This window comes from Phaethon aethereus (assembly GCF_964289735.1).
Source record: "Phaethon aethereus genome assembly, chromosome: 4".
Classification (NCBI taxonomy): domain Eukaryota; kingdom Metazoa; phylum Chordata; class Aves; order Phaethontiformes; family Phaethontidae; genus Phaethon; species Phaethon aethereus.
The window spans coordinates 15,045,434-15,071,582 of NC_138578.1; the positions used below are offsets into that span (position 1 = coordinate 15,045,434).

At 39.7% G+C, this 26,149-nt stretch overlaps 1 protein-coding gene across 2 annotated transcripts; it reads left to right on the plus strand.

Moving 5' to 3' along the window:
* Positions 1-384: 384 nt before the first annotated feature.
* Positions 385-24,414, plus strand: USP38 (ubiquitin specific peptidase 38; the record flags this gene model as incomplete). 2 transcript variants are annotated; one of them, XM_081999666.1, is made up of 10 exons in its annotated part: positions 385-1,069; positions 2,153-2,288; positions 7,551-7,680; positions 7,929-8,030; positions 10,837-10,995; positions 12,081-12,274; positions 12,793-12,886; positions 13,728-13,834; positions 14,906-16,256; positions 24,134-24,414. In XM_081999666.1, 10 exons carry the CDS (start codon positions 385-387, stop codon positions 24,293-24,295), a joined length of 3,120 nt encoding a protein of 1,039 aa, XP_081855792.1. In that variant the 3' UTR covers positions 24,296-24,414. The 2 variants fall into 2 exon arrangements, with proteins under 2 accessions (XP_081855792.1, XP_081855793.1); XM_081999667.1 differs by lacking the exon at positions 7,929-8,030.
* Positions 24,415-26,149: the final 1,735 nt, after the last annotated feature.

Consider the following 26,149-nt stretch of genomic DNA (forward strand, 5'->3'; position numbering starts at 1 on the left):
AGCCCCCAGCCGCCGCCATACCCGCCGCTGCCTCCCGCCCTCGCTCCCCATTGGCCGGCGCCGCAACGAGGAGGCAGGCGGGCAGCCGACGGCTGGCGCATGCGCGGTGGCTGCCGGACCGGCGTTCCGACTTCCTGTTTGCGCCGCTCCGCTTCCGGGTCGGCGGGGGAACGGTCGGCGGTTACCGCCGGGGCCGCGGCCGCTGCCTTAGCCGGGAGCGGGGGAGCGGAGCCGCCGCCCGCCCGGGCAGGAGGGAGCGGCGGCCGCCGCCGCCGGAGCGGGATAGCGCGGCGGGGCGGCGGGAGGGCCGCGGGGAGGCGGCGGCCTCCGCCGAGGCCTGAACTGTCCCGCCGCCGCTCGGCCGATGCGTCCGAAGCCCCCGCCATGGACAAGATCCTGGAGGGGCTGGTGAGCTCGTCGCACCCGCTGCCGCTGAAGCGGGTGATCGTGCGGCGGGTGGTGGAGTCGGCGGAGACGCCGCTGAGCCAGGCGCAGTGCCGCGCCATGTTCGCCCTCAGTACCCGGCTGGTGCTGCAGGGCCCCGACCCCTTCCAGCGGCAGGTGGGGCGGCAGGTGCTGGAGGCCTACGGCCGCTACCACCGCGCCGAGTTCGAGGCCTTCTTCAATCGCGGGCTCGTCCTCGGCCTCCTGCAGCGCGGCTACGGCGAGCTGAGCAGCCGCGACCCCGCCATCCTCGACTACATCCAGGCGGGGCTGCGCCTCATCATGAGCTGCCCCTCGGTGCTGGAGCTCTTCGAGCTGCTGCAGGTGGAGGCGCTCCGGCTGGTGTGCGAGCGGCCGGCGCCCCCGCTCTGCGCCCGCCTCTGCCAGCTGCTGGGCGACTTCCCGCAGTGTCTGCCCCGCGGCAGGAAGCTCTCGCTTGCCTTCTGCCAACAGCTGGTGCGCAGCATCGCCCATTTCCAGAGCCAGGGCAGCCGGGAGGCCGAGCTGCGCCTCTACGTCTCGCAGGTGACGCAGGTCAGCGGGCTGCTGCGGAGCGTCTGGAAGGCCGAGCCCGACACGCTGCTGCCCTCCCTGCAGGAGCTCTTCGCCGTCATCTCCGCCGCCGGTGAGCGCCGCCCGCTGGGGAGCGCGGCCGAGGGCCCGGGGGGAAGGCGGGAGGGGTGTGGAGTACCGCGGGCGCTTGAGGAGCGTGGCGGGTTTGCCAACAGGAGAGGAAGAGCCCTACCGCTAGGGTCGGTGGCTTTGCAGATACTGCCTGGGAACCTGTGCTTCCTCGGCCAGATACTAAAGTGCAAGTTTCTGGCCGCCAAAGAGAGCAAAGCCTTTCTTTTTATTTCACGAAAAAAAAAACCCCACCCAAAAACCAACGAAACAAGTGAAGGGGAAACGGTGATTTGTTTAGCGCTTGCTCTGGATGGGTTTTGGAAAAACACCTGTTGCGATGCTTGAAATAATACACAGGAACAGAGTTTTGGGTGTCCCCTTGGAAAAACTAAAACTGGGCATCAAAAGCTACTCTTCTTGCTCCCTCCAGAGGGATACCCTAGGTCTTGGAACTGCTTAGTCTATGAAACTGGGGAGTATATAAAACTTGGGTGTCGTGAGAAGGATTCACTGCCTGAGTAATGCAGATGCGATTGTAAATAGGTCCTTTCTGACCTCAGAAATCTATGAAGTACTGTATTAACTCACATTGGAAAGTGCCTTTGCTGTTGAGGCACCTGGCAAACTTAACCCTGTAACATACTTTGTCATGGCTGGTATGGTTAGCAGATAGTTGTTGAGATAGGATGTGCGAAATACCAGCTGGGTTGGATCCCTAGGCTTAATATCAAGTATGATAAACAATTGTATGGTACATCTTTTTAGGACAAAAAACCCAAACCCCAGAACAAAACACTTCTCTGTTCTGTTAAGGGTGAAGGAGGAAGCTGGTAAATTGTCGCTTTCTTGCATGGATATTAGATGAACAAAAGGAATCTGTAATACATCACTATTCATTGTCCTTAATCCATTGAAATCTTTTGTTTTGGTTTGTGACGATAGAATGTTAGATATAGGATAGACTAATTATCTCAAAACTTTACAGCTATAGTGAAGTTGTAGGATAGAAGATAAAGCATACTTTTTTTTTCCTGTGGACTTTTCTTTTTGGTTTCTTACATTATGTCATGTTCAACTGTTACAGACACTTCATTCGAACCTTCTGTTGCACTGGCAAGTCTTGTGCAGCACATACCATTACAGATGATTACAGTACTTATCAGGAGCCTTACTACAGATCCAAATGTGAAAGATGCAAGTATGACTCAAGCTCTGTGCAGGTACTGTATTTCATTGTGAAGGGGGGAAAAGTCTCATTTTCTTATTCTTGCCTTTTTTGAAGTTATTTGTCACTTAGGTTCTATTTAAAAAAACCCAAACAAACAAAAATCATCCATAAAAAAAACCCTTTACAAGTGGTACTCTAAGTTATGCTATTTATCATGTTGAGGTAATACTTATGATGCTATGGATATTACTGGCATGGTTTCAGTTTAAGGATGCTGCCTTCATTGCTAATGTGGCTTCTTTCTCATGTTTTGCTTGGGTGGATGGAGAAAGAAGGTTAAATAGAAACTAAGAGGAACCCAACTGTGTTCCTTCTAGGTGACATTTTATGTTTAGATCTCCCATCTTATGGGAGATGGCATAAATAGAGTTAAACTCCATGGAGTTTGCAGTCAAGCTGTGAAACAAGGCCTTGTTTTCAGAAGATCAACCTTTCTGCTTTTTCAAGCAGCAGAGTGGCTCTCTCATGTGATTGTCTTACCCATCCTCTCCTCTTCTGAAGAGAAGAGTTGGTTAGAAATGAGTTTTACTGTTTAGTTTTGAGGTTTTTTCCTGCTTAGGTATCTTTATGACTTTTTAGTAGAATTCACAGGGAACAGCTTCTATTTCCATCTTCACTCAAGCCTCCAGAGTTTTTTTGGATGTTCTTTTAAATAATACGAGAATAGGAGTGATGTAAAAACAATTGCCTACTATGCTGCTTGTCACTAACCTAAACAGGAATGAACATTAAGATCGGTAGCACTGTTAACATACTGTGATTTAGATGGCAATCGTGGTTGGTATCTTCAGATATGTGAATACTAGTGGTGCAGAAGGATGACAATGGAAGAAAGATGAAGACCTTGAAGTTTTGGGTTTTTTTTTTATAAAGCCTATGGAAGAAGCTGTTACTGAGCACTGAAGTGTAGAAAAATGAGTAAAGCAGTCAAACATGAGGTTGTTAGAAATTTGTATTGTTTAAAAAAAATTTTGAAATTTTTCAATTAAAAGAATTTAACGTGTACTGTATTTTTTTAACTACATCCGTTTGAGTGTAGTGTAGTACTTGCACATTCATGTAGTGTAGCACTTACTTATTTTGGTGAAATACTTAGTTGTTTTCACACTGAAAACACTCCTTTTATTTACATTAAATTGAGAAGCCATATTTCATTTGAAAACGTAATTAATGAGAAGCAGCAGCATTAACATTGTAATTTGGAGTAAGACATATTGTTCGGGACTTTAAAAGAATCTGCTGTACTGAACAGATTTTAAAAGCTGTGTACCCACTCTAAAATTCAAAGCTGGGAAATTCAGAAGGATTTGTGCATGCTAATAACTTTCCAGTAATGTGCTAGTGATTAATTTTCATATTAGTGTAATTTTAACATTTATGTTGTATTACCTGCTTCAACACAATGTGATCGTATAATTGTAGCTTTAGAATGGCTTCTATGTATGCCTCTGCATAGGGAAGTAATGCAGTGCTGATCTTTGGGTATAATATGAGCTGTAATTATCAAATAAGTGCTCTTTCTTAGTTTTAGCCATGTGGTGGGTGTTTTCCTCTTGTTTTTGAAAGGTCAGTGCGATCTTACTTGCCTTGTTCATTCTTTGAAGTAATACTTGATTTTAAGAGCCTCTAGTTTTGTTCTGTGGAACTTTCTAGGTACCCCTTGTTATTTTTATTTGTAGATACTCTCATATCAACACTCTATCCCGTTTCTTATTCTACCTCTGGCAACCCTTTGCAGTAATTAGTCTCTCTGGTTTAGAGGAGTAATTGTAAAGTGGATAATACAGCTGGAATGTCTGGAGCACTGAATGACAATGTTGTCATCAGGCTTGCATCATTCCCAGGAGATGCAGAACTCCAGGCACAACAAGGTCTCCTGATGAGAGTCAACAGAGCTTTGGCAACTGCAAATTAGAGGCCTTGTTGCTCACTTCCTAAGGATAACTTTCATGACACAGCAGAGTCTGTCTAAAGTTGAACACAGTTTATTTACTAATCTGTAATTAGAAGACTAATAAATTGAATCTGTTCAGTGGGGGGTTATATTAGGCACAGGATTGTATAAGAAAGGGTGCTTGCTTTTTGGTGTCACTATGCTGTTCTTAATTGGCTCAGCTGTCTCTTGAAACCTTACCTGAAGCATCAGTGAGGAAAAGCAGAAGACTGTTGAATCTCTTCTGGGATACGTGACTACTTTAAGGGTCTACTTCAGAGGTCTCAGAGGAAGTTGACTGCCTGTACTCAGTATTCTGACAAGTATAATGTTTGTTTGCACTTTAATCCAAGTATCTTTGTTAAGAGAAACAAAACTTGTGAAGAAAAACTCCAGACATGACCAGGCCCTTTGCCCTGTTGGTGAAAATGTAAAATATTGTAAAAGATGTTAAATGTTTTTGGGGGTGCCTGGTAGTCTGAGGATCTTCTGTTGTTGTTTTGGGTGTGTTTTCTGATCTGAGGGATTTGCACCTGAGCTGCCAGATTCTTTGTCTGATGTGGCTAAGAAGATACTTTTCAGAAAAGTTACTGTCTGAGGTTTCACAGAGAGACTTTTTTCTCTCCAGGGATATTGGGAGTACTGTCCTTGTTAGGCTCATATGGATAGCAGACCTGCTCATTTTAGGGTGGTATTAGGCTGAAGGTCCCCTTGAGGCCTTTAAGGCTCTCTTAATCTGGTCAAACAAAAAACATTCTCTGTGTTTTTATTTATTTTTTCATGTCCCATATTAATATTTTACTTTGTATTAAAAATGCAGTCATTGATTGCAACAGAGCAGGAGCCAAGTAAATGCAATGCAGGGAGGATTTAGTAACCAAAATTTCTAATCTTCACCTACCAGATCTCAGATTTGATGCTTTTTAGGACATTCTTAAGCACATCTGCAAGTTTACTTCTGTTTCCTCTTCTGGCTTTTGTTTCTGCTCTTGAGAGTGTTGTCTCTGCTTTTAAGAGCAGAAACAGATTTTTAAAGATGGAATTTCTGTCTGTAACAATTATACAGAGAATGAGGTGTCTCTTTACAAGGTTAATCATACTGAACTGTTAGCTGTTGTCCTATTAGTAACAATGTTGAGTAGTTTAGTAGTTAATTATACTGACTAGAGGTGACAGGACAGCCCATCACATAACCAGAGCAATGGGATGGAACACAGGGAGCCCCAGCTCCCACCCAAAAGCACTGTTTTTCGTTTAGAGTTTCTGAGTGTGGTTGAAAGTGCACATAGCACAAAAACGGTAATCAGGTGTTTTAGAACAGTGGTTCTAAGGTAGAGCTCTACAGAAAACACTTTACTTGTCTAAAAAGTTAATGAAGAAACCCAAATATATCTTCATTAGGCTTAAATTAACTGTGCAGCTGTTTGTTCCACTGCTGAAAAGTATCAAGCCTACTAATTGGGGGTGGGGTAGGTTTGAGGATGACAGGACTATGAGGTTTGGGGCCTGTTTTTAGGTTAAGGTTAATTCTTTGCAGGCAAAAGCAGTTTTGGCCTACTTTTTTGATTCTCCGTTTTAGAAAGTATATCGAAAGGGTGCTCAGAATAAACATATTTGAATTTAACATCTTGAGGAAATGAGAGCTTTGTGTAAATTCAGAGCAATGATTATGATGATGCCATGTTTTTTCCCAAGGGGTTTTTTATAGTAACATGGAATAAACCCAGTAAGATCTGTGCTTGACTGTTAAAAAGGCAGGCCTAATGATTCCTTATTTTAGAGAAGCCTTTGAATGTTTTATATGTAGATAGTACAGATAAATTTTAGAATGTGTGTACTATACATTTTTCAGATCCAAATTATAAACTCTGTGTAAATTTTAGGTTGTTTATGGTAATACAGCATGCCCAGAATGCATGTTTGATGTTGCTAAAGATTGTGGTTTTCTTTTTAGTGTGGAATCTGAGGACCGAAACTGATTTCGGTCTGTTTGGAGCTTTCTTAATCTCCAGGAAGAACGTAGGAGCTGATAGTTTTGCTTCAGATCGGTAATCACTAATAGTGGCTGTTCATTAGACTGGTTATTTGTAACCCGTTTGGTTCTGTGCTAGAATTTAGCCTCTTAAAATAATCTTTATAAGGAGCTTTTTTCAGAAAAGTAGTAAAGAAATATACTTTGAACTTGTTCTTTTCATTGAATTATAGAATAGAATCATAGTGTTATGTAGATTGAGTGGAGCCTTTGGAAGTCATCAGGTCCAATCCCGCTCAAAGCGGGGCCAGCTTCAAAGTCAGACGTTGTTGCTCGGGGCCTCGTCCAATTGAGTTGAGAGCTTTCTGCAAGGATGGAGGTGCCTTGGTCTTGCTGTATAACTTGTTTTAATGTCTGACCATGCTCGTAGTGAAAAATTTTTTGTTCCGCTTAATTGGTGGTGCCTCATGTAGTTTGAAGAAGGGGATCTTGCAGACAGTTAAAGAAAATCCAAAATATTGCCAAGTAAAATCTCAGAAGAAGAAGAAGAAAGCCTAAATTTCATGTATTAGCTGGTACTGCCATATGATATTGTCAGTGTCTTAGAATTGCTTAAAGTATGAACAGTCTGCTTGTCTGCCTTAACAGACAATTTGCACTGATACTTAATTTAGAAGGATAGAATACCTGTATTTTCTGTTGCTGATATTTCACTATCTTTTCTAGGCACATATAAAGTCCCTTCACTTTTTCTTAGCTGTAGTAAAATTCTTTGTTTTGGGGCACATGTAGACCCCATGCTGCTGATGGCTATTATAAGATCCTTATAATACCTGCTGTGATGCATTTAAAACTACTAGATTTTATCTTTTTAACTGAGAGTGTTTGAGTTGGCTTCCAGGAATGTAGTTCTAAGTTGAAGAGGCTTCCTTTTCAAATTGAAATGTTAAATAGTCAGTTTTGGTCTGGTTTGGGGTAAAAGGTTCCCAGGTACAGGCACTTTCACCTGCAGTAGGAAGTTTTTGCCAAAAAATAAAAATGTTAGCTTAATGCTTATAAAACCAGGGTTCATATTCTTAAATAACAAGTATTTAATTTTACATGCTTATGTATTTTGGCAGAGTGTATTTACTTTGTAATCAGTAATGATCTGTTAATACATTAACAGTTAAATGACATGAGATAATTAGAATTATTTTACTACTTGCCTAACATTCTTGCATTGCTTCTTGTGAATCTCTGTGTAAGTGTGTAACTATCTGGGTAATGTGCAGGATCTTTTTGTTGGGATTAAACTTCCTGGCATATTGGTGGGTTTATTTTTTTTTTATCTTTCATTAATCTTTCAGAATGATTGACTGGTTGTCCTGGCCTCTGGCTCAGCATGTGGAAACATGGGTGATTGCACTGCTGAAAGGATTGGCTGCAGTCCAGAAATTTACCATCCTCATTGACGTCACTCTGCTTAAGATCGAATTGGTACGTTGGAAAAGAACATTCAAAATTGAAGGAGGGGGAAAGGAATTTAACAGCTATACAATTGTGTAGCATCTTTTGTATTCCAACACATCTTATTATTCTGCAAAGATGCTGTAAATGTATCTGCCGCTTTCAGTTGCATATAATGATTCTGCCTGTTTCAAATGGTTGTAGATTTGGAGTTCTGTTTAGATTTTCACTGAAATTTCACTTTCTAGATTTACTGAAATAAATGTGGATTTTTTTAGGTCTTTAATCGACTTTGGTTTCCTCTAGTGAGGCCTGGTGCCCTTGCTGTCCTTTCCCACATGTTACTTAGTTTTCAGCATTCTCCCGAAGCTTTTCACTTGGTAAGTTACTAAAATGGTTTTCAGTTCTTCGAAATGTCATTCATGTGTGATTTCTAAAGTGGACGTAAAGAATAACAAAATTGATGAGCTTGGATTTCCTCTTTGTTTCAAGGTTCCAGAATCAGATTTCTGTGGTTCACAGACCACTAGGCTTTCTAACTTCCAGGTTCAACCACTTAATGTGTAACTGAAAGCGAGCCTTGTTCTTCCTGGTATGTACATAGAAATATCTGGGCACCGCATTCTGTCTTTGACAATATAGTTCTGGAAATCCATTTTATGTGATGTGAAGTCTACTGATAAAGTTGGGCTGCAAGCAGACTTTCACGCACAGCTATTTGGGGAAAACAGATAACCAATTATCTGCTATATATGACCTCTAGTCACCTTGGATAGGTGCATTAGACCAAGAAGTGCTTCGCTTTAAGAAAGCTACGCTGTCTGTGTTTTAATGTACGGATGGGCAAACTGAAGGATACTATTTTTAATGGCCACTCTTCAAAATGCAGTTCATGCAGATGATGATGGTTCATATTAGTACAGCAAGATGTATAGTGCCTTCCCTATTCTCATACTCGGGGTTTAGCTTAAATTTTAAGTGAAATACAGGTCTTTCAGACTCACCATAGTAACAACTTGGCACACTTTCTCTAAGGTGTCCCCAAGGCTCTTAGGCCTGAAGGGATCACACATACTTTGATTAGGGTCAGAGTAATTGCCTTATGCCTGTTAACACTTTTTTTTTTTTTAATGACAGAAGTCTGAAGCTTCTCTCTCCTCCCTCTGCTGCCCTAATCTTGGCCTAGGATAGAAATTTGAGTCACAAATGAAACAGCAAAGTAGCCTTGAATATGCTCAAAACATAAATATTTCATATGTCTTGCTTTTCTTTGTTCCTGAGAGACAAAACATTAGTGAGAAAAATGTAAAATATGAGGAGACTTATTCTGGAAATAGGCATTTATGTTAACAAGGAAGATTTCTGCCATAGGCTGCATGCAGTACTGCATAAATATCTGTCTTCAGGAGTTCGTGACCATTTTCCCTCCATTTTAAACAACCTTCTTCACTATTGTTTTTTGAGTTACTGCTGTCATTTAGTATCCTGTAATGTTTTCCTGCATTTCAACTACTTGCTTGCTTTTTTGTAATAAATACTCTGAATATAAAATCGTTAAATGCACATTTGATACATTGCAAAGTAAATTAATTTCTATTTATCTGAGTTAACATTCCCCTTTCCTACACTTGAGCATCGTTAGCATAAATGACTTTGGTTTTTTATAGAAGAAAAACCCTCTGCCTTGTGTTTTTGATGTAGAACTTGTCATGCTGTGTACTATGGACTTCTAAAATCTACTGATGTCTAAAATTTTAATTCGACCTCCCACCAGAAGTGATACTTCTGTATGTATTCAAAGTGTAACTCACTATTATGCAGCATGCTGTAAGCAAGCATTTGGCTCTTAATTTGAGACAACTGAGAACCTGTACTTTTTCTATTCCCATGTGCTTGGTCTGTGTAAAATTATTGTATCTCATATCTACTTTATACAAATCTCATTCGTGGAGCTCAGTAGTTACTTTCTCACTGCTATGTACCCACATTTATAAAGTGAAAGTGGGAAATTTTCCACTGCAAGTTTCACTGTTGACTCTAGTACACTGAACACTTAATCTGGGTGTTTTCGTTTTTAAGCAGTGGATATCTTGCTTACCAAAAGGATAGGCTTTGTTTCTCTGAGATGTAAAAACATTCTTTATACTTAAGAGAACAACTGATATTTGAAAAAGTGGCAAATGAGTATTTTGCACCTGGCCACCTTTACTTTGGTGTTTTGAAGTATATTAATTCTTGTAATTGGTATAGTTTCCTAAAATTCTGATAGTCTTGTAATTTCTGTTCTGTATTTCATGTCTTTACTACCAAACAGTTTGTAAGCTAACTTGTAATGATGAATGATTCCATCCACTTCTTTCACAGGTAATCCGTTTTGATCACTTGAAAACTGCCAGAAGTGTCTAAAGTATTCTGGTTTGCAGTGAGAAGTCCCTACTCTTTGGGACTGCATTGAAATAACTTTCTACCTGATGTTTTAAGACTAATATAAAAAAAGTCTCATGCAGTTAAAAATACAGACAAAGCTGTGCTAAAGAAGGGGAAGGAGATGGAGAGAACATCTCTGATTTATATGCAATTTAAAATGGTAATGAATGAGCTAATCCTCAGATTACCGTATCTGTGGTAAGCTTTTTTTAGCTCGTAGTAAATTACCATCTTGGTTTGAGTTTAGATCCCTCACTAGGTGGAGCTGTGAGATAGTTTCTGTCTTGTGAACTGAAATAGCATGAATGTATTCATTGGCTTCAGATCCAAAGTGTAGATTCTGTTTAAGGAAAACTGAGGTTTGTTTTCAAAACTATATCCATGAAATTAGAGCAGGATACTGCACTGTTAGTGGTGGCACAAAAGCAAAATGTTTGCTGTTAATATCCTTAATAAGGGGGGGTACTTTGGACACTTGACACATTTAAAATGTTAACATGCATTTTCTAAGTTCATAAAATTCCCAAACTTGATATGTGAGCTAAAGAGAGCATTGAATAATTAATTGTGCTGCTTGAAAATTGTCGTGAGTAAAGAATAATGCACGTTTTTCAACTCATTGTTTCTCAACCACTTCTTGCGTAATATCAAAAGGTCCTCTGTCATTTGGCATGTATAAAACAGTTAAGTTGTCTGTAGAACAAAAAAAAAAATGTACAAATGCAATTAACACCCTTTTTTGTTTGTTTTCCTATTCAGATTGTCCCACATGTGGTTAGTTTGGTTCATTCCTTCAAAAGAGATGGTTTACCTTCCAGTACAGCCTTTTTGATGCAGTTGACTGAGTTGATACACTGTATGATGTATCATTATTCAGGATTTCCAGAGCTCTATGAACCCCTTCTGGAAGCTGTTAAGGTATGTTAGGAATATAAAGAGGATGGAATGTTTTTTGTCTTGTTTTCCCAAATATGAAAGCTGTAATACCATAGATCTAAGTTCTTCAGAACTTCTGGGAGAAAAGAGCGAACTGCGTGACCTAATGTCAGTTTTAACTGTGTTTGGAAAATGCTAGAAAAATTGTCCTGAATGTCCATGATATTATTGCAGCAGGCTTTAAGGAAAGCCTGAAATGAGGTCCTTCATTAAAAATACCATCTAATTTCTTAAGCCTCATGTAACTGTTAATATACTTTTTTGAAGGCATTTCATTTCAACTCAAGCTAGAAACTGTAACTCTTCAACTATAACTTCAGAGCACTGGTAGTATTGAAGAGAAGCAGGTTCTGAAGAGTACTTGGCATGGTGTTAATCTTTGGCTAGCTCCGAAACACCATTATTAAGCTCTACGTCTTAATACTGTTGTCAGTATTGCATGCCTCTGTGGGTAAAGGATGCTGGATGCTGGCCTGTGCTGTTTTAAAGCAAAATTCAGGTTTTTTTTAATATAAATATTTATTTTAAAAATCCCAAAACAACACTCCAAACCAAATAAAAAAAACCACAAAACCCCTAAAAAAAAAAAAAAATCCACAAAAAACCACTGGGGTATTACTGTCTGATTTTATAGCAGTAGTATTGCAGTTAAATGCTTGACACTTAAAAAGCCATATCAATTTAATTCCATGTGTTCTGGACTTTATTCTTTCATTCTTACATTTTTATTCCTGCTCTGTCAAATATATTTCTAGCAGTATAGAGGATGCTTTAGGAGTCTGTTAAAGCTTGAAATTTGGGAGGTAGTTTTTCATGGCAGAAAGGATTCTGTGAATATGCAGGTCAAAGGTGATGACCAGACCCTTATTCCTGCAATTTGAGAGTTGAGTAAAGAAAGGTTTGAAGAAGAGGGCTTTGGGGGGGTTGTATCTTCTAGGCTATCAGGGATAGCAAGACCCTGAAGGAGTGTGTGGGAGCAAGTGAAGATATAAGACTGCTGAATGATAGGACCTATTATAAAAACAAATACAAAAATCTCTTAAGTGTGTTAAATGTTTCTCTTGTAGGATATGCCCAAACCCACTGAAGAGAAGATTAAGTTGATTCTCAGCCAGAGTGCCTGGACTTCTCAATCCAGTTCTCTGCCATCTTGTTTATCTAGACTTTCTGGAAAATCTGAAACTGGGAAGACAGGTCTAATTAATCTAGGAAATACTTGCTACATGAACAGTGTTATTCAGGCACTTTTTATGGCTACAGAGTAAGTCCTTTTTAACAGCTCTCTTCATTGCAAGTTAACTATTGCGGTTGTTGCATTCTTGCTTTTCACAGAATATTAACTTGTCCTGGGGTGTCTCAGCTTGCTTGAGCTGAGTGGGTTTCTTTGCACTCAGTTACTGATTGCTTTGTTAAAGTCCAGCTCTGTGAAACTGCGATTTTAGCCATTAAAATCCTGATCCTTTTTCCTCACTGTCCTTACTACTTTCAGTATTTTAAAAGTTTGTTGTGATGCTTTTGTTATAATCTGGAAGCTATTAAAAAAACCTCTGGCTGTCCATTCATAGTCATTTCAATGTTTAAAGAAATAAGTTTTTTGCAGTGTTAGTTCCTACTGTATAGTAATTTTGTATCTGCACTAGAGCAGAATCCAGGTATTGAAGGGAAGTGTTACATGTTGCTTTCTTGCAAATTGAGGTAGTTATCTGAGCTGGGATGATAACAGCATTGTTGTTAGAAATCCAGAAAGGAAACTAATGTCTGGGGTGTGTTTTTTTTCAGTTTCAGAAGACATGTTTTATCTCTGAATCTAAATGGTTGTAATTCACTAATGAGAAAATTACAGCATCTTTTTGCGTTTTTGGCCCATACCCAGGTATGTCAGTTTTTCATCTGCTGTTTTTCAAGCCTAGATCAATATACCAAAACAGTGGAACAAACATGATGCTGTGGGAGTCCTCTTGAGTATGTTAAAAATAAAAGTGATAGATTTGTAGGGGGATGAGTCTGCCTGCAAATGTTCACATGGTGTGGATGGACTTAGAGAAATCTGTATTTCCTAAGTATAACATCTTGGCATTGTGGTGTTTTTATAAATGAGCAGTAAAAGGTTTTCTTTGAGAAGCCAAAAAGAAAAAGCCCAAATAAATCCTAACTTGATATACAAGCTGAATTTGTGTAGCTTTCTAGGATAAACTGTGACTTTCTGCAGTGATTTTTATGCTAAACTTTATTAAGAATTCTGAAGTGAACTTTATTAAATGTTCAGAATATTTTGCTAGTGCTAGAAAGACATAAGACACTTTTGTTCTCTTTGATTAATAACAATAAACTTGTGAAGGGGATGAGGCTGGATTGCCTTAAAAATAAATTGGTGCTTATGCAATACTGGTATTCTGAGGAAAGAAAACTTTTTTTTTTTAAACTTGCCAGCAAGAAAAGTAACTGCTATTTCTCATAACATCTGGTTTACACTCACTACACATTTAATACTTGCCTGTATTACTACTTTTATCTTTGTACTAGAGTTGATTACTACAAAATTAATGGTGCTCTTTTCCTATGATTAAGTGTGTTAAATGTTTGTCTGCCATGTGTTTCATACAGTTCCTCTAAAATAATGTAGTCCAAAGTTCAGTGGTCAATAAAAAATAACAAACCCAAATTTTTTAAGTAGTTCTTATGTAACCTTGTCTGTCCCTCTCTTATGCGAACAGAGGGAGGCATATGCTCCTAGAATTTTCTTTGAGGCTTCCAGACCACCATGGTTCACCCCTCGATCCCAGCAGGATTGCTCAGAATATCTCAGATTTCTGCTAGACAGGTACAGTTTTTGTGCCATTAATGGGAATGAATCTACAGTTTTATCACATAATATTGAATTCTTAGGAGCAGTCATGTAACAGTTCCACTGCATGAATGGGGATCAGGAATTTTGGGCCTCATTCCTGGCTATCTCTGATTTTCTGTATGGTCTATGAAACACTTCATGGGTTTAATCTGTGGTGAAGTCTGGATACCATCTTGTATCCATATCATTTAAAGCAGGTTATAGTGGTAGTTATGTTCCATTTTTACAAATCTAAACTTGGGTGTTATGTTAGAGTGACAGTCCTGTTGTAAAATTAATGTGGTTGATGAAACCTCTTTATTTCATACAGGTCAGATAAGTTCTGAAGGGATGTACATGCATTTATAACCAGCTTAATAAGCAAGCAAATTAACTGTGGCACATACAAAACAAAAATACCTAAATGTATTAGTAGCCCTCTTTAATTTTAGGTTGCTGAGATGTGGCTTAAGCAATATTGCTTTATGACACATTCCTTTTCTGGAGAAGTTTATCTCAATAGTGAAATAGTGTTTTTTATTTTTAGTCCCTGCCCCTCCCCCCCCCCCCCTCCCTTTTTCATTTTTGGTTTAGTTTTTCTTGATGTAGTTACTTAACATTCTTGGCTACAAAATCCTGACCTTTTCTTTTCTTTGGAAATAGTCTGGCACTAGTTAAATAGCTACTTGTTCTCTTACAAAATCTGACTTACAGAACCAGACAGATGGGGAACTGATAATGTAATGGTAAATAAAAAAGTTGTTTGTTAGGTTTTTTTAATACTTGCCAGTTCTCTCAGTATATCCATAGTGTTCTGTTACATACAATGACACCCACATTAAATGCATTTGTGCTTCTCTTATACTCTGTTTTGGATACTACTGACCTGTATGGTTCAGCTTGCTTATATAAAAAATAACAAATAGCTCTTTTAATGTAAGACACTTCTAGTGACACAACCATCTATATTTTTTAGCATAACTGGGGGAAAAAATCTGAAATGATGCAGCAATATTTGTTTGGAAAATAGCACAGCTACTTGGATTTTTTTTTTTTGGTCTTCAGGCTGCATGAAGAAGAGAGAACCTTGAAAGCATTGTCTTCAGCAAAGACTTCTGAAAGTATAATGAACGAAGACTCACAGATACAAGAAGCTGTCCATAAAGCACAAGTATTTGCTGAAGCACCTTGTATGGGAAATGAAGAAAGAACTCTGATAGAGAAGATGTTTGGAGGAAAATTGAAGACTACTATATGCTGTTTGAACTGCAAAAGTATGTCTCAAAAGGAAGAAGCTTTCACAGATCTCTCTCTGGCTTTCTGTCCTCCAACTTCCTTTGAGAATGTTGGCCCAAAATGTATGGAACGTTCTGAAGAGAAAGACGACTACATGGTGCAAACTAATACTTTAGCAACTAGCCCTGCTGGAGAAACACCTCTTGGTAATTTGGAAGTAAATGGTGGATGTGACACAATAATGAATGAAGGAACCATAAAAGATTTTTCTACTGAGCCAAACTCTGAGAATACCACAAATTCTGAACTCAACAAAGTTCAAGATAATGGGGATATGTCTCAGAGGCTAGCAGGTAAAACCACCCTGTCAGTTACAGACTTACTGAATTATTTTCTGGCACCTGAGATCCTCAGTGGAGACAATAAGTATTATTGTGAAAAGTGTGCCTCTCTACAGAATGCTGAGAAAACTATGCAAATCATCGAGGAACCTGAATACCTCATTCTCACTCTTTTGAGATTTTCATACGATCCAAAGTGTCATATAAGGCGCAAAATCTTGGACAATGTGTCTCTGCCACTTGTTTTGGAATTGCCAGTCAAAAGAGCAACATCCCCTCTAGCTGTAGTTTCGGGAGGTTGGTCTGTTGGTGTTGAGATTTCTGATATTGGAGAAAATATTGCTAAAAAACTCAAGCCTTCAGGTGCTGATGAAGTGACATGCCCACAATTGGTGCCCTACATGTTAAGCTCTGTGGTGGTGCATTCTGGTGTATCCTCTGAAAGTGGACATTATTATTCATATGCTAGAAATGTTACTGGGTCAGGGCCCTCAGGACTTTGCCACCAGTCTACAGCTCTTTCTTTAGTTTCTCCTCAGGATAAGTTGTTGGCAGAGGAGAATCCTTGTACTGTTGTAGAAAATGAGCTGGACACTGAGATGCCAAGAGAGTGGTTTTTGTTCAATGACAGCAGAGTGACATTTACCTCATTTCAGTCAGTCCAGAAAATTACCAGTAGGTTTCCAAAGGACACTGCTTATGTTCTGTTTTACAAAAAACAAAATAGCACCTGTGGCTTCAACACCAATTCAGCAAATGGACTCTGGGTAAATGGAGACCCTCCCCTACAGAAAGACCTCATGGATGCAATTACGAAAGATAACAAACTGTACTTGCAGGTAAGTTGGAAATTGTATATGAAGAGTGGTCTCAAAACTTCCAAGAGGCTGTCTAAAAGAAAGAAAAAATCAGCTTTAAAATATTCTGGTATATTAACCTTGTAAATTGCTAATCTCTGTTCCGTCTTGATGTTGCTAGACAGGTTTCATAGTAGTGTTGCCACCATTAGATGGGAAGCATCAAGGAAAATGGCTTAAACTCAGTTTAAATTTTTAGCAGAGATGCTTGCACAGATTGTTTAACCACTTGTAATTCTACGCAGGAGAGGCTTTTCAAACAATTCTAATTTTCATTGCCTTTCATAAATTACAAGAGTAGCTAAAGTATACTTAAGAACTTCTTTGCAGTGTTCCTGCTAGCGCATTTTCATTTGGAGTGAAGTATTATTTATACAACTTGTGCTTACCCAAATGCTAGAGCCACTAAAATGAAGACCAGATGCTAGTGACTAGATGCCGCTTTCCCTTTGCTGCCTATTTTGCTTCCTTCTGTGGGACCTGCACTGCCAGCCACACATTCCCTGGGCTCTGAGAACTTCACCTAGCTGTAATTGCCTCTTCGATTGCTGTTATGAAAACCCACTGTCCTCCACATTTCAATATGGTTTGCTTTGAGCATTGCTTCTGTGTTTGGATGTTGTAACAGTAACTGTGTTTTACTGTGTGCTCTTTGGTTTAAGCTGTTCCTGTAAGACTTCTAGACCTGCTCAAATTGGAAAAACTAGGTAAATTCAAATTAGAAAAGAACAGCTACGCCTTGCTGTGGAAAATGTTATAATAGCTGCAGGTATTTTGCAAACATAAACAAGAGAACCCAGAGTTTAAATTGCAACTCTGCTGCTGTTTTCAGACTGTGTGGTTAATGTGTTTCTGACCTAACCATCTTTGTTTATATGCCACCTCTCCTCTTGACTGTATAGGGTAGCATAAAACATGGCTTCTTTAGCAGCAATCTCAGATCATAGAATAGTTTGGGTTGGAAGGGAGCTTAAAAGGTCCTCTAGACCAGCCCCTTGGCAATGAGGAGGGACATCTTCAAATAGATCAGGTTGCTCAGAGCCTCATTCGACCTGACCTGGAATGTTTCCAGGGATGGAGCATCTACCACCTCTCTGGGCAACTTGTGCCAGGGTTTTACCACCCTCATTGTGAAATACTTCTTGCTTATATCTATCCTGAATCTACCCTTTTTTAGTTTGAAACTGTTACTCCTTGTCCTATCGCTACAGGTCCTGCTAAAAAGTCTGTACCCATCTTTCTTATAAGCCCCTCTTAAATACTGGAAGGCCACTATCAGATCTCCCCGGAGCCTTCTCTTCTACAGGCTGAACAACTCCCACTCTCTCAGCCTGTCCTCATAGCAGAGGTGTTCCATCACTCTGATCATTTTGGGGGCCCTCCTCTGGACTTGCTCCAACAGGTCCATGTCTTTCCTGTGCTGAGGGCTCCAGAGCTGGACATGCACTGCAGGTGGGGTCTCACCAGAGCGGAGTAGAGGGGCAGAATCACCTCCCTTTACCTGCTGGCCATGCTTCTTGTGATGCAGTCCAGGATATGGTTGGTCTTCTGGGCTGCAAGTGCACGTTGCTGGCTCGTGTCCAGCTTTTCATCCACCAGTACCCCCAAGTCTTTCTTGGCAGGGCTGCTCTCAATCCGTTTATCCCCCAGGCGGTATTGATACCGTGGGTTGCCCTGACTGAGGTGCAGGACCCTGTACTTGGCCTTGTTGAGCCTCATGAGGTTCACACGGGCCCATTGCTTGAGCTTGTCCAGGTCCCTCTGAATGGCATCCCATCCCTCAGCCATACCCTCTTCCTGGGATACCTGTCCTTGCTTCCACTGCCTGTGCATTCCCTTCTTGCCCTTTAGTTTGACCAGCAGGTCTCCACTCATCTATGCCTGTCTTTTGCCTTCCTTTCCTGATTTTTTTTTTTTTTTTTTTACACCTGGAGATTGAGAGCTCTTATGCTCTGTGGAAAGTGTCCTTAAAGACCTGCCAGCTCTGTTCTGCTCCCTTGTCCCTGAGGACAGTTTTCCAGGGGGTCCTATTGACTAACTCCCTGAAGAGCTGGTTTGCTTTCCTAAAATTCAGGGTCTTGACTTTACTCTTGGCCTACCCCATATCCCTCAGGACTGTGAACTCCACCAGTGCAGGATCACTGCAGCCCAGGCTGCCTCCAATCTTGACGTCACCAGTTAGCTCACTTGCGTTGGTGACAAACAGGTCCAGTATTGCATCACCTCTGGTAGGGCTGTCTATTACCTGGCTTAAGAAGTTATTCTTAATGCATTCCAGGAGTCTCCTGGGTTGCCTACAGCTCACTGTGGTACTTTTCCAGCAGATGTCAGGGTGGTTGAATTCCCCCAGCATGATGAGAGCCTGTGAGCGTGATGCCTCCTGTAGCTGGAGTGAGAAGGTTTTGTCAATGGACTCCCCTTGATCAGGCAGCCTGTAGTAGACACCAGCCACAAGGTTCCCTTTGTTGCCTTGCTCTCTAATTCTTACCCATAAGCTTTCAACCTACTCATGGCTATTCTTCAGCAACAGCTCTTCACATTCTATCTATTCTTGATGTAGAGGGCAATCCTTCCACCTCTACTTCTTCAGCTGCCTCTTCTGAACAGTTTGTAGCCATCAATAGCCGCACTCCAGTCATGGGATTCATCCCACCAAGTTTCAGTAATGGCAACTATGTTGTAGCTTTCTAGCAGCATGGTGGCTTCCAACTCCCGTTTGTTGCTTATGCTCTGTGTCTTGGTGTAGAGGCACTTCAGCTGGGCTGTTGGCCGTGTCACCTTTCTTGAGGAACACCCTTTGGTTCCTTTGAGATCTTTCTCTGGTGTTTCCCTCTTGGCTCCTCAGGAGCTCCTGGCTTATCTCCATAAGACTTTAAGTGTGCTGCAGTGTAGCCAGCATGTCTCAGAGCAAGAGGCTGAGGGCCCTCGCTAGTCCCTGTCCCTCTAACCTTGGTGTGTCATCCCACAGCTTGTCACAGGCAAGCCTGATATTATCCCCCTGCCCCTGCAAGACTAGTTGAAAGCTCTGACAATGAGCCCTGCTAGTGCGCAAGCAAAGACCCCCTTTCCCCTTTGAGAAAGGTGAATCCCATCTGATGCCAGCAGGCCTGGTGCTGTGATGGCCATCCCATTATCAAAAACATCCAAACCATGGTGGTGACACCAGCCAGAGAGATGTGTATTAATAGGCTGGGTCTGTCTGTTTCTTCTAATGTTGCTGCCTGCAACTAGAAGGATAGTTAGAAAAAAACTGTGCTCCAGATTCCCTTACCAGCCATCCCAAGGCCCTGAGGTCTCTTTTGATTGCCCTTGGACTATGTGTTGTAGCTTCATCGCCACCCACATGGAAGAGCAGTACTGGGTGATAGTCCGAGGGCCGCACCAGCCTAGGGAGTTTCCTAGTGGTGTCCTCAACCCAGGCCCCAGGGAGGCAGCAGACTTCCCCAAGAGGAGGGTCCGTCTGGCATATTGACCCTCTCTCTGTTCCCCTCAGAAGAGAGTTGCCTGCAACTACAACTCTTTTCTTCCTCGTGGAGGTGGTCGTGGTATGGGGATTAGGCCTTTGTGACCTTGGCAACACCTTTAGTGTAGATGGGCCATCATCCACATCATCCATGGACTGTCCTTCCACATCCAGAGCCTCATACCTGTTGAACAGAGGTACCTGGGAAGGCGAGGTGGGCAAGGAGGGGGTTTGCCTGCTATCCCAAGCATGGGCTTGCCTTCAAGAGAATATCACGTTTTCAGTCAGAATTGCTGTGACTTCCATTGATGCGTGAATACTATAATAGTGAAATTTCAAACTCTAAGCCATATCATTTTTTTTTATTTCAGGTATACATTTTTACAGCAGTATCTAGGTAACTGAGTAAGGGCGGGGGGAATCAGTTTTGAGAACACAGCCTGGAGAAAAGTCGTACAACTACAGTGATATTGTAACTTTTTTTATATAAAGCCAAACATCTAAAAGTGGAACAGTGTTACCCACGTAGAATATAAAGCTTAGTAACTGTTCTTGTTTGCGTCTTTTCCTGGTGAATCCAATGCTTGCAGTCACATGTTTGTGTTATCAACAGGATAGGTGATTACCTGAGTTTGCGTAATGGGCTTTTTTCAAATCTGAAGAGATGCTTTAGCCATATGGTACAAGCAATATTATCAGGATATTGAGAAAATAATTTGTTAAATAAGGAAGTTATTCTTAAATATGTTTCTCTGAATTTTTCAAGACCATTTTGATGTAATTTCTGAAGTACGTGAAGCTGTTCATTACTTTAAGCTTTTTGAATACTGCTGTATGCCTAGAACCAGTGAAAGATCAATGTTGTTTTATAGAAGTTAGTCACTTGGTGCAAATACACAAAAATTGCTTTTTTGATAATCTTCCAGACTAAAGCTTTCTGTACAGAACGTGTAGCTGAAGTTATATAAACTGAACAGTCCTTTTCTGTTATAGCTTACAAGGGAAAGCCAAGTTAGTAGTTTCTTGAAAATTTTTCCATTACAATTAAAAAGAAAAAAAAAATACAGTTGTCTTATAGTGGAAAAAAATAATTTTCTAAGTACGTAGTTTTTGTTTGGGCTTTGGTGGCTTTGTTTTTTTTTTTTAATTTATGATCTTTTACCAACTTTTCAGTTTTTCATTCTTCGTTTATTGCCTTTCTTTGAGGTGCTCTACTAATCTCAGAGTTGTTGATCTGTCCTTTTCTTAATTTAAGTGAGTCTCAGTTACTGTTTTTCTCAAACTAATACTAATATTGTGACTCACTGAATTAGGTTATTGTGTTTTTGAGAAGTCGCATTTCATTGTTGTTCAGGGTTCTAAACTAGTATTTTCCTGGTAATTTAAAATATACTTTTCTGTCCTGAGAAAGCCTTTACTTTTTAGAAGAAACGTTCCAAAAAATCTCTAGCATACTGCTTTTGTTTTACTATTGCATACCAGTTTACCACATGGTAAACTAAAATGTTTTCACTTTAAATAACAAAACTTGCAATATGGGTAGCTCTCACTCCAGTTAAAACAAATTAAAGATCCTATTCTGGGAACAAGTGGCAAGCAGGGGAGGGGATGCTTTATGTTATTCTCAATCCAGAGAACTGTATTGACTGTCAAATTTTACTTACCTAATTTAGTATTTGTTGGGATAAATATAATTAGCCTGAAAACATTCAGCACTTTTTTTAGAAACAAGGATATTTCTTGCAAAAATGCCAGTGCTATATGCTATACTAGAACAACTTAATGTAGGTTAACATTAATCAAGTAAATATATGCCTTGAGAGAAGAAATGCGCTCATTTTAGCACAAACTACTGAATAGGAATAAAGCATGAAAGATCTTAAACTGCTAAATAATTTCACTTTTAGCACTGAAGACATAAATGGTTTGTGGTTTTTAATACTAATACTCTGTCAAGAAACTTTAGTAATTGATAATTTGATTACTGCTCCATATTTCTCTTGTGTGTATATGTATAGAGAGAGATAGATACTTTCCATCCATTATAGAAAACGTTTTGTACATGGTAGTAATGAAGCTAAGATCATGACTGAGGCTTATCCTACTCTCAGTGCACTTTGGCTGCTTCCGAACAGTATTTCAAAGTGGTTGACAAAAGCTGTGCTTGCAGCTCATCTACACTCTGTACCGAGCATGATGTGCCTCTCCAGGCCTGTGAGAGTCATCCCTTGCACATAAGTCACGTGCAAGGTACTGCGTTGTTGCTGTTTGTAGTAGTGCTTCTCATCTTGACTTGTGCCCTCTCTGTAAGGAAGCCTAGGGACAGTGGAGCAATCATACTGTCGTCAATGGTATTGTGAAAGGTATGTAACAGAAGACATACATAAAGTAACTTAGCTGCATAGCTATGCCAAAACCTTGTGCTATCTGGTAACTGCAGTAAGGCAAATAAAAAATAAATCGTTTTTCTAGCTAAATGTAGCAAAAAAACCCCCACCAAACAGCTGTAAGCCTCTAGTGTTCTTTTTGTCTACAATTTTAAGATTTTTATTTAATATAGCATAATCAGAAAACCTATTGTTGATGCTTGTGTTCTTTTGTAGTACATTTTTTTTAGGTAAAATTCAACTACTGAGGTTTAGGAGGTATAAAGTTGCCAGAAAACAGTTCTCTGGAGGGATAAAAGTGGAGGAGGGAGTAAGGAAAACTCTATTTTTGGTTTGGTACTGTGCTGCATTAAACATTTTTTCTCAAATATTTTATCAAAAACCCCAGCCCAGGTGCAGTGTAGTGAGTCTCCCACTGTTTGGTTTTGAGAAGAAATTTTGTTCTAAGCTAAACAGTTTTGCAGTGTAGTTTTTCAACTAAGCAGGCTGTTCATACAAGTCTGCTATTTTAATCAAAATTTTCTGTTGATTTCTGGTACTAGAAGTGAGTTCTTAATATTCCCTTGTTATTCCTAGTAAATTTACTTAGTTTTTGATGTGTTTTATAGCTAGCAGGTAGATAAGAATCAACATATTGATGGAGGTAGTATAATACTGTCTTTCAGGAATATGGCCAGCATATCTTTGTAGACAGTGTCCTTCAAGTATCTTTTATATAAATTTGGAAACGAGTGTGCATTTCAGTCCTTAGTATTGTAAAATAGTTTCATACTTAGGCTGTGTTTTTCTAAGGTGGCAGAGTAATTTAAACCCACAAGTACTATTTTTAGCACCTGTGAAAGTACACAGACAAGACTAAGTTTAGTGCTTTCATGGTAGTATAATACCAACAGTCTTGCAGGTTCTTGGCTCTGTTCCTTGCTTTCACCAAAAGGTGGAGAAGAAAAGGAACAATTCAAAGTGACCCATGTAATTACTAAAACCCTGTTAAAATTTCCTCCTGTTGCCTTTAGGGAGGTATGTGGTGACGAAGTGTCATGTGAAGGAGACTGTCAGTATGAGCCTTAGCACCTGAATGCTTTCATTTTGTTTCCTAAAGAAATAAAGCTTGTATGTCTGCTGTCTTGTCAGTCTTCCAGAGCCTGACACCTGCCTTCCCTCCCTGAATTTTTGAAGCTCTTGGCCAATTTGAGAAAGGGATAGTAAAGACAAGAAATTGCTGCAAGGTTTATGAAACTAGTTGGCCAGAGACAAAATAGTGTATGACCTCTCTAATGAGGGAAGAAGCCTGTTCTCATCCCCTTAGATGTTTGAGAAGCCATGGGGGCATTCAGCTGAAAAAGCAGCTGGCAGGAGGCTATGCTTTCTTGTTTCTGCTACTTGTGCAAGTACTTTTTCCAGCAGCTGACTCTGATTTTTATGGAGTGCTTGAAAGTTCCTGAGACTTACTAGTGTTAACACAGTTAGCATAGCAATACCAATTGAAAGCTAAAAATCTGCACTGAATGGAAACTAAATAGCTTGTCCATCTTTTTGCCTTTTATCTGAGTATGTTGTTACTCTATGCCATTGATTGAGTGAATAAAGAAGTGCCTTTTAAATAATTAACATTGATTTAATGGTCTTACCTCTCTATTTGGCAACCAAGAACAAGGGCATCTTAAAATTGCTAGGATGAAAGTTCATGTGAAACATATAAAAAGCTAATGCTTTGTTAGCATTTGATCAGCAGTCTAATTCTTTAGTAACATCCTATGTTGCTATAAGATATGATTTTAGCATAAACTTAAATTAATTTTGATTCACATATACTTAGTGACATTCACTGGAATTATACATCTCAGGCTGTGGAAGTTCAACAAAGCCGTTCAGACTTAGGACTCCAGAAGTTAGTGATGTTGCTTTCAAAAGCTGTTTCAAAATTTACTGGAAGCAAGCTGCTTCAAGAATTTGAGGTTGATGTGACTGTATTTTTTTTTTTTATTATTGTCTTTATTCTTTCATTCCAGGAGCAAGAGCTTAGTGCTCGAACACAAGCACTTCAAGCTGCCTCAGCCTCCTGCTCTTTCCGACCCAATGGATTTGATGACAACGACCCCCCGGGAAGTTGTGGTCCGACAGGTGGAGGAGGAGGGGGTGGGTTCAGTAACGTTGGTAGATTAGTCTTTTGACTATGAAGACAACCTGGAATACACTGGTTCCAAAGCAGCCCAGTACTGCTGAGGACAACTAAAATATTGAACTTTGTCAGATATTGTACCAAGTTTTGAGACTTGATCCTTGTTCAAAAGCAAATGTTGGGTTTTTTTGGTTATGTTTTATTTGAAATAAATAAGTGCATAATGGAAAAAAAACTACCTCTTAAAAATTCAGTTGCTTTTATAGTAAGATATGCTTGCCCAAAAGACAGAAAATTGAAATTTTTAAGTAGTTGCAAATGAACACTGCATTAAACTGAACGAACGCACTTACATCAGTTTCTATTGTCCTCATCCACTGCGTGAAGAAAGTTCATTTTTTACTCCTGATGGTATTGCTTTATGTGGAAATCCTTTCAAATGGGCTAAACTACTTACATAGTCTCTCACCCCCACCTTATTTTCAAATCTGGTACCTTTATGGATTTCCAGAGATGATGCAATTTATAATAAAGGCAATAACTTAAATGTGACATGATACAGTACTTCCCAGCCTAAAAATTATTCATTATATTTCCACTGTACATGCAAAGAAGAAAAAATAATTTATAAATATTTGCTAAGTTGTTTTCCAAAAAAGTGCATGTTCTGTAGGATCAATGTTTTTAAATAGAAATTGTTAACTTTGTAGCATTTCTAATTGTTTTGAGGATTTTAAAATTATTTCAGGGAATATATCTGCTGTGTATTGGAAAGGAAGAGATTCTGTATGTGCCTTGCAGTAATGTATCTTACAACAAACTTTCTGAGGCTGCAGAAAAGGGGAAAAATGTGTTAGTAATCAATCTTTTTCTTTTTTTTTTTTTGTCAGTATTAGAAATCTGTACATTTATAGAAACCTACCAGATTTCCAGAAGTAACAGCCTGGTAGTTTGAAATGCAGTAAGTGTGTTGCCCATTATTTTCTGATTAGAAAAATACATACCTAGTGATCTGTAACTTTTGTGGCCTCCATTGCTAAGCAGCAGCTGGTCATGAATACTGAGCTATGTTTGTGAAATCAGAGAGGCTACCTGTATTGATCCTTGCTGAGGATCTATGCTTCTAAGAGTCCTATGAAGTTTTGCCTTTTGATTTTTGCTCGTAGTGAGAAATTTCTGGTGAGTTCAAGTTTTAACTGCCTGCGGAAGACCAAAATGATGCTGTCTATGGAGCTGTGTCTGCCTGCTTGTAAGGCCAGCAGAGGTTGGGGATCTGCTGTTTTTAAAAAGTCTTGGCAGAAATAGCAACTTTGTTTTTGATGTGCAAAGAAGATAACAGAAGTAAAGGAGCTACACTGTTGAATCTGGTGATTAATTCTTAACTTGAATAATCTTACAGTGACATGTAAATTTATTTAAAGTATTTTTACAAATTCTACACTGTTTTACTGTGTTTTTATATTCTACTCAGTGACAAAGTACATCCTTAAAAAGCATGCAAAACCTGGCAGGTGTTAGATTAACTGTACAAAATAAATTTCTTAAATGCCTTTAAAAAGCATAAAATAAGTTGTGAATATTAAACCTTGTTCATATGATATCAGATACATAGAGTTTAGTCTGAAAGGTAACTTAGCTTGCAAGCTATTTTTATATTATCACTAAAACTATGCTGTTTGCTCTGGTGTAGGTTCACATGTTACTGTTCAAGAAAGCTAGAGCAGCTGAGTTTCAGGTTTGGTTTTTTTAATAGTTTCCAAGCTTTGTTTTGACTGTTTGTAATATGTCAGCTTTGACCTACGCTTTTGTTACGATCTCAGCTGTAGGTCTCTGAACCAGGGGTTCAGCTGTGGAAATGTGGAATGTTAGGAGACTAGTGTGAGGAACGTTCTTATTTCGTTGTGCA